This window comes from Ipomoea nil, unplaced genomic scaffold (genome assembly GCF_001879475.1).
Source record: "Ipomoea nil cultivar Tokyo-kokei standard unplaced genomic scaffold, Asagao_1.1 scaffold2705, whole genome shotgun sequence".
NCBI classification, from domain to species: Eukaryota; Viridiplantae; Streptophyta; class Magnoliopsida; order Solanales; family Convolvulaceae; genus Ipomoea; species Ipomoea nil.
In genome coordinates this window covers 3,448,616-3,456,774 of record NW_017619133.1, presented here as the reverse complement: position 1 = coordinate 3,456,774, position 8,159 = coordinate 3,448,616, and the positions used below count along the sequence as shown (strand labels likewise).

The 8,159-nt window shown below is 41.1% G+C and overlaps 1 protein-coding gene and 1 pseudogene across 1 annotated transcript; one reads left to right on the top strand and one right to left on the bottom strand.

Annotated features, from left to right (window-relative positions):
• The first annotated feature begins 1,185 nt into the window (after positions 1-1,185).
• LOC109156346 lies at positions 1,186-2,046 on the top strand (annotated as a pseudogene).
• Positions 2,047-6,049: 4,003 nt separating this feature from the next.
• On the bottom strand, positions 6,050-7,892 carry LOC109156309 (LOB domain-containing protein 15-like). The gene is made up of 2 exons (XM_019304153.1): positions 7,668-7,892; positions 6,050-6,624 (listed from the first exon to the last, which is right to left on the bottom strand). Exons 1-2 carry the CDS (start codon positions 7,881-7,883, stop codon positions 6,262-6,264), a joined length of 579 nt encoding a protein of 192 aa, XP_019159698.1. The 5' UTR covers positions 7,884-7,892; the 3' UTR covers positions 6,050-6,261.
• Positions 7,893-8,159: the final 267 nt, after the last annotated feature.

Sequence of the window (8,159 nt, the reverse complement as noted above, 5' to 3'; positions counted from 1 at the left end):
CTTGAGTTATATTTACAATATTCAGTATTTTCCTTAGTTTCATGTTTTTCTATAAATTTAATGTGCTTTACAATCATTCTAATTTTGATTTTCAATGCACTATAATTATTTTCTAGTACTGGAATATATTTCGAGTGCACTAGCAATGACAGATTGTGTCCAAAAAGTAACTATATAGTAATTGGCACTTGTTCTTTTAATATCAACTATACAGATAAATGATTATTCATCTTATCAATAAAAATATTCCAACTGAACCAACTGAAGAGTCGGTTGTGCAAAAACGTTAACTGATGTTTGGTAATTAGTACTTAGTATTGTGTTTGAAATTTTGATTGCTATTTTGTTATATAATGTTTAGAGTTTGAATTTGGATTATGTGAATATATATTGTTTGGTAGTATGTTCGAAAAATTAGGAAATGTTGAAATTTGAGAATCTTAAACTGAACCGAATTAAATCTGAACCGAAACCGAACCGTTTCAAACCGAACCGAACCCTAATGTTAAATTGAATGATTTAACTATTTTAAAATCAAAAAACCAAAACCGAAACCAAAACTGAAAAAAAAAAAAAAAATTGAAACGAAATCAGAAACGCCCACCCCTATTACTACGTATAAAATATAAATATATGTACCCGACTCAACTAGTTTAGGGTAGACGCCATTCCTTCTTTACTTTAAATCCCAAAGTCTTCTTTTTCTGCTCTGATCCTATGTTTGACTTGTCACTTGTCAGATTTCAAAATTAAGTAAAATGAACAAACAAAAAGTACTCCCAACCAGAGGCGGACCCAGCATGGGGCAGCTGCCCCCTTCACCTCACCCCCACCCCATGTATAACCCTTGTATGTATATATGTATATATAGTACAAGTTTTAGTATAAGTATATTAAAATAGATGAGTTAATTCCAACAATGGTCCCTCGAGTATGGTGATTTTCCACAATTGATCCTCGACTTTTAATTTGGACAATTTAACCACCCGACTATCAAAATCTTTCCAATTCTAGTCCTTCCGTTAGATCCTAGTTAACTGGACGTTAATTTGAAGGTTAAAAGCGTCATTTCGATCTTCCCCTCCCTCTTCCGTCTTCTCTTCGTCGACGGTATAACAGAGTAGAGCAGACCACGTGGACTGCGTGGCTGGGCGGTAATGAAGGCAGTTGGGGGTGGTCGTCGATTCATTCTTTCTCCGTAGCTAAGAAGGCAGCTTCCAAGCTCGACAATGGCCGTATGTAAGAACAAGAGGATCTCCAACGGGAAGAAGGGAGGAAAGAAGAAGGCAGTTGATCACTTGATCCATTCGCCAAGAAGAACTGGTACGATATCACTGCTCTGTCAATGTTCAGCACCAAGAACATCGGCAAGACGCTCGTTACCCATGCTCAGAACTCGTTGCTTCTGAATGTCTGAAGCATCGTGTGTTTGAGGTATCATTTGCAGATATCCAGAATGATGAGGATAATGCCTTCAGGAAGATTCGTCTTAGAGTTGAAGATGTTCAAGGAAAGAATGTCCTGACAAACGTCTGGGGTACGGACTTCACAACTGATAAGTTGAGGTCATTGGTGAAGAAGTGGTAATCATTGATTAAGGCTCACATGGATATTAAAACCACTGACAACTATACACTGAGGATGTTTTGCATTGGATTTACTAAGAAGCGTGTTAATCAGCAAAAGAGAACATGCTATGCACAGTCAAGCCAGATTCGCTGCAAGATGCGAGAGATTATGGTGATCTCAAGGATTTGGTTCTGAAGTTCATTGCCGGACACCATGCACCGCCACTGCCTCGCCATCTGCTCTACTGCTGGAGTACATTGGCAGGGAAATTGAGTTCATTTATGTCACTGTTCATGCTGATGTTGCTGGTAAGCTACTCGACCAGAATTGCTAGCTCTCTCGACGTTAATTAAAGGGTATTGCCTCGATGAGAAAAGCAATGAGGAGTTTGGAATTGGCTGTGGTTCTGTTATCTACCAGAAATTTGTTAGGGATGCTTTTGCCTGTGGTTCACCAAATTCTGTTCTTCAAAGCTGATGGAAACAGCATGAAGATAAAGAAGAAAAGCAATAGTGTTGAGGTTTTTTTTTTTTTTTTTTTTTTTTTTTTTTTTTTTTTTTTTGTTTTAAAGTTCCGTTAAAAAGTTTTAACCTGTTTGTTCATCCCTATTGCATTAATATTCTTGTGCTTCTGCTGAATAACGTTGTTGTGTGCAATCCAATTAGTTGGACAATGAAACAGTTTGTGTATTGTCCTACTGGTTAAGCTTTCTTATGTAGTCTTGAATGTTGTTCAGTGTTGAGTCTTTCCATTTTGTCTCTGCAATATCTTTCTTGGCATGAAATATTTATTCGAATCTTTTGACAATCACTAACAATGCGTTCACAAGGAGGGTAACAACACATGAATATGGGAAAAAAAATGAAATTTTGTCTACAATACTCCTGATGGATTTAATTAATACGGGGGTATGCCCGAATCAATAAACCCGGATAGAAAACGAGTAACAAATAAATAACGAACGATGTAGTAAAAGGCCGTGAGACCGTATATTGTATTAATTGTCGTAGTATTCGGCTATTACAAAGATTCTTCAGTACAAAGTGTGTCTGGAAAATAGAGTGTAGATAGCATGTCCCTTGTTAGGACAAGGAGGGGGGCTTTTATACAAGCTAAGCCCCCAACCGCCTCCCCCTAAAACGGGGGGTAGTTGGATCTGGGGTTGACCGCGCCCGGTCTCGCGACCGGGCCGCGCTGTGGGGGCCAGGCCGAGCTCATCATGGGCCCAGGTCGAGCCCATGTGGAGGTCGGCCCGGCCTCCTGGAGAGGCAGGCCCGACCTCCTGGAGAGGCAGGCCAGGCCTCCTGGAGAGGCAGGCCAGGCCTCCTGGAGAGGCCGGCCCGGCCTCCTGGAGAGGCAGGCCCAGCCTCCTGGAGAGGCAGGCCCGGCCTCCAACGTGGCCCTGTGCGGGGGCCACGTGGCGAGGCCTCGGCCGGGGCGGGTACGTGGCGCCGCCCCGGGACCCGTTCTTGCTTCGCGCCCTCGGGTCGGTTCGGGGCGATTCCCAATATATCCGTCATCAGTCCCCCACTCTCCGAGCTGCGAGTAATCGTCAGTGAAGGAGAGTAGATGCTCCGGCCGACCCCCCAAAATGCCGACCCCGAGATGTCCGCGTCCCAGCCTTATAGGTGACGTCAAAGTGCACTTCTTGTGATAATGATGGAAACTCCATCCGGAACATGACTCCTTCATCTGCTAGGACACATACGCATCGCCGCATCTCTGCCATAATGTGGTGAGAGGTCAAGTTCGTAGTCGTCAAAATCAACTGCGCCCGCAACATCATTCTCGGCCGACCCGCCCTAGAGGACCTCAGGTGCGTGATTTCCATGGAGCACCTGTGCCTCAAATTCCCAACACCGACCGCGGTCGGGGTCGCCCGAGGGGACCAAAAGGTGAGCCGTATTTGCTACTTGAAGGCGTGTCGCCAAATTGGTCAGAAGGACCCCCAGGTCCACACCATGACGGCCATGTAAGAGGTGGATCTTGGCATTGCTATTTTAGGAGGAGGACCATTCCCCTCCCTCAATAATGTCTTAGTGAACAACAATAAGCGGAATAAAGTTTCATGGCCCGAAACACGTTGTGGGGAGGACCCTTGTTACGAAATTGGTTCTCCAAAACAAAAACAAAAAAAAAAATAAAAATAAAAAAGAATAAAAAAAAAATCATGGAACAAAGGGGGAACGAGTGCTCACTCATGTCTTCCCCCCGCGGACCCTAAGGGGGCACGAGGTCCGACCTCGCGTACCAACCCCGACGGAGGACGCACCTTAAGGGGGCACGAGGGCCGACCTCGCGTACCAACCCCGACGGAAGAGCCCGGTGGCACAGTCCGAAAGGACTTGGCCCGAGCGGCTAACGCGCACCCTAAGGGGGCACGAGGTCTAACCTCGCGTACAAACCCCGACGGAGGAGCCCGGTGGCTTGGTCCGACAGGACTGGGCCCAAGCGGTTAGGCGCACCCTAAGGGGGCACGAGGTCCGACCTCGCGTACCAACCCCGACGGAAGAGCCCGGTGGCACAGTCCGAAAGGATTAGGCCCAGGCGGCTAACGCGCACCCTAAGGGGACACGAGGTCTAACCTCGCGTACAAACCCCGACGGAGGAGCCCGGTGGCTTGGTCTGACAGGACTGGGCCCAAGCGGTTAGGCGCACCCTAAGGGGGCACGAGGTCCGATCTCGCGTACTAACCCCGACGGAAGAGCCCGGTGGCGTAGTCCGGAAGGACTTAGCTCAAGCGGCTAACGTACCCTAAGGGGGCACGAGGCCGGACCTCGCGTACCAACCCCGACGGAGGACGCACCCTAAGGGGGCACGAGGGCCGATCTCGCATACCAACCCCGACGGAGGAGCCCGAGTGCTTAGGCTCGAAAAAAAAAAAATCAGGGACGGTTTGGAGGACCATGACCCTAGGCCGAGGTCGGGGTCGGCCCGACCTCGGCATGGCAGGTCGGCGCGCGAGGTCGGCCTACCCCGGGGTTGGCACGACCACGGCGCCGGAGGATGGCACGACCTCGGCAGAGGGGGACGACCGTCGCAGAGGCCGACCCCGGCCACTACGGCGATTAATACAATATACGGTCTCACGGCCTTTTACAACATCGTTCATTATTTATTTGTTACTCGTTTTCTATCCGGGTTTATTGATTCGGGCATACCCCCGTATTAATTAAATCCAACAACTCCCTTGAAAAATGTTATGATAATCCTCACCAATATAGATTAGAACTTTGGTCCAACCACACTTGATGTTAACTTGGAAGCTACGGCCATTGTCGAGCTTGGAAGTTGTCTGCTTAGCTGCAGAGAAAGAATGAACCGACGACCACCACCATCTATCATCATTACCGCCCAAGCGCCCAGCCACGCAGTTCACGTGGTCTGCTGCACCGTCGACGAATAGAAGACGGAAGAGGGAGGGAAGACTGAAATGACGCTTTTATCCTTAAAATTGACGTCAACTTAACTAGATCTGACGGAAGGACCACAATTGGAAAGATTTTGATAGTCGAGTGGTTAAATTGTCCAAATTAAAAGTCGAGGATCAATTGTGGAAAATCACCATACTCGGGGGACCATTGATGGAATTAACTCTAAAATAGATATAAAAGTTAAGAAAGGGTGATTAGATCAGGTGGTAGGCGTGTGTATTGTCTTTCTAAGAGGCCTAGGTTCGAATCCCCCGTGTGTGCAGATTTACTCCCGCGAATTAGGTTACAAAGTGTGCAAGCATGTTTTATTTTTATGACTTTTATATACTTCATATTATAATTTAATGAGATGTCTTTATAATTTTTATGATTTCTATATTTTGTATTAATTAATTGTGAGATTTACACATACATATATATAACTTTACACACATATATATAACTTTCTTTTATATTAATAATGAGATGTGTTTATAATGTATTTTTTATTCGAATTATTTTATCAAATTAATTATGTTTAATATTTTGTCATGAATATTTTTTATAATGTTTTGATGTTGTTTATTTTTCGTCCACATCCAATAATATTTATGACTATATTTTAAGTGTTTTATTTTTTATCAAACCATCTCTTTTGTTTTGATGCGTTTCGCCCCCACTGAACAAAATTTCTAGGTCCGTCATTGCTCCCAACCCAGTAAAGTTAAAAAATAGTTAACCCAAATTAAAGAAACACATACATATATTATTTCTTTGATTTACAAGAAAATGTGCATTTGTAACCTTACTAACAATAAAAGATTAAAAATAAATTAGTTTAGATTATTTATAGTTGACTTGCTCAAATCAAAAAAGGTCAATAACTACTCTAACGATAATACTCAAAAAAAAAAAAAAAAAAAAAAAAGGATCAAATTTGAAACTTTGTATTCAACTAATAAAATGGTGTACTAACTTGACTGGAGGTTACTTCACATACATACATTTCTTGTCATCGAAAGAGATTTGGGTATCATCATAGATTTCAATATTTAATATTGTACTAAAATAAAAGATAAATGTATTGTATCTCAATTTACAACCGGGCCTCGTTTACATCTACTTCCTGCAAAATATACTTTCTTTAAATCTCAGCGAATCAAATAGGATTTTAAATGGAACTGCACTTAACATTTCAAAATATATATATAAGTTATTATATATGAAGATATATTTTGAGGCTCACAAAAAATAGTTGCCCTCTATAACTATGAATATATCATTGAAAAAACGAAATGTTGTTATTATTTTGCATGACACTACTAAAGCTGGCCATGTTAGAAGAGGTTGTAAACAAAGACGGAGAAGAGTGGGGAGGAGCTTGTGGCGGCTCCGCCACGGATACGGCCATGGAGTTCATTAAAACCGGCGGCGTTTGAGTGCCACCGTTCACCACCACTTGTCTATACTTGTATCTGAGAAGTTGAGCCTTCACAGAGTTAAGTTCAGACTGTAAGTACTGAAGCTGTTGCTGCAAAGCCGAAATGGCACCCATGCAGCCGTACACCGGATCTCTCAGCCTCACGTTCGCTTCGTACACCAAACTGTTGGCCGCGTCTGCTCTTTGCCTCACCGGAACCTCCTGCACATACACCCACAAATTTTATTCGCAAAAAACTTGTTTGAGACCATCTCACCGATCATCATCAGTTAGACGAATTGGGTGAAGATAAAAACATACTCCTTCCCTCCCATTTTATGTGTTAATTCTATTAACGGGATTTAACTGGAGTTATTTACAGTTTAATATTTCATAATATTAAGTTTAGAATTAGTATTTAAAATCTATATATTTAAAAACTATATTAAAATCTATATTTAAAAACTATATTAAAATCTATATATTTAAAAACTATATTAAACACAAAAATATATATCAAATTTAAAAATTATAAGAAAATGCTAATAAAAATTAGCAAAGAAGAAAGAGTTAGTTTAACCATAAGTATGACAGATAAAATAAGACCAGGAAGTAATACTTATACGGGGAAATGTGATTTAGAAATATTACATTTTTTCTCAAAAGTATTACACTATAATTGACACTTTATTCCTTATTAGTATTATATTTTTTCAATACAAGTGTTACATTTTTATCTTGAACTGACCTATTTTTCGGATAAAAATTCGTGAGATGGTCTCACTGGGAGATATTGAATTATATATATATATATATATATATATATATATATATATATATATATATATATATATAAACAAAAATATTAAGCCTTAATTTGCTTTTTATACTAGAAATATGTATGATTTTGGGTTATAAATAGTGTCGATTAACACCCATCTAGATTACTTAGTGAAAGTAACTCACCACCTTATTACAGCTATTGACTTGATAACAACCTAAGGTTATAAGTTTGTCTATTGGCAGGCAACCTAAATATTTAGACCGTTAAAATTAAAAGGGTAGGTTTAATTTACTACATAATCATTTTCAAATAGTAATTACTGATTTCTCCCGTCGCCAATAAAAACATGTAACAATGTTTATTTTTAGGTTATAGCATATACTATAGCCGGTGAAAAGGTTATAGCTTGACATGGATGCCATGGTAGAATTTCCCCAAAAAAGAAAAAAAAAAGTTTCAAAATTTGTAAACGCATGATTACCATGATGAGCTTGGAGACATTGCTGGCACCAAAGACTTTGTGAACGGCGGCGAACTTGTGGGGCTCATGAGGGGAAAAATAAGGAGAAAAAGGGCATTCTTCCACACATCTTCTCCTCAAAAGCTTGCAAGCGGCACAAGGGGTTACCGTATTCAACGCCGCCGTCTGCGACGGAGACGCCTCCGTCTCCGTCTTCAACTTCTTCTCCATTTCCATCCAATTAAAGCTATAAATCTTTAACTTAGATCTCCACAGAAAACAGTATATGGAATATGTATATGATTATTTATGCATATTCAAGAATGGATCTGTGTTGATAGGTAGGTTGAGAGAAAAGGAAATGAAGAAAATTAAGAAATAATGGAAAAAGGTCTGCTTAAAAGGCAAGAGTTGGAGCCTGGACATAAATGGTAATTGGTAAACCAGAAAAAGTAGGTGAATTAATAATAATATTTTTTTATTCTCAAAAAAATATTATTATTTTTTCATTAC

Excerpts from the sequence above, each read along its gene's own strand:
- LOC109156309 (XM_019304153.1), bottom strand. The coding sequence starts at position 7,883 with ATGGAAATGGAGAAGAAGTTGAAGACGGAGACGGAGGCGTCTCCGTCG. Across the intron at positions 6,625-7,667 it reads ATGTCTCCAAGCTCATCATG|GAGGTTCCGGTGAGGCAAAG; the intron begins GTAATCATGCGT and ends GTGTATGTGCAG.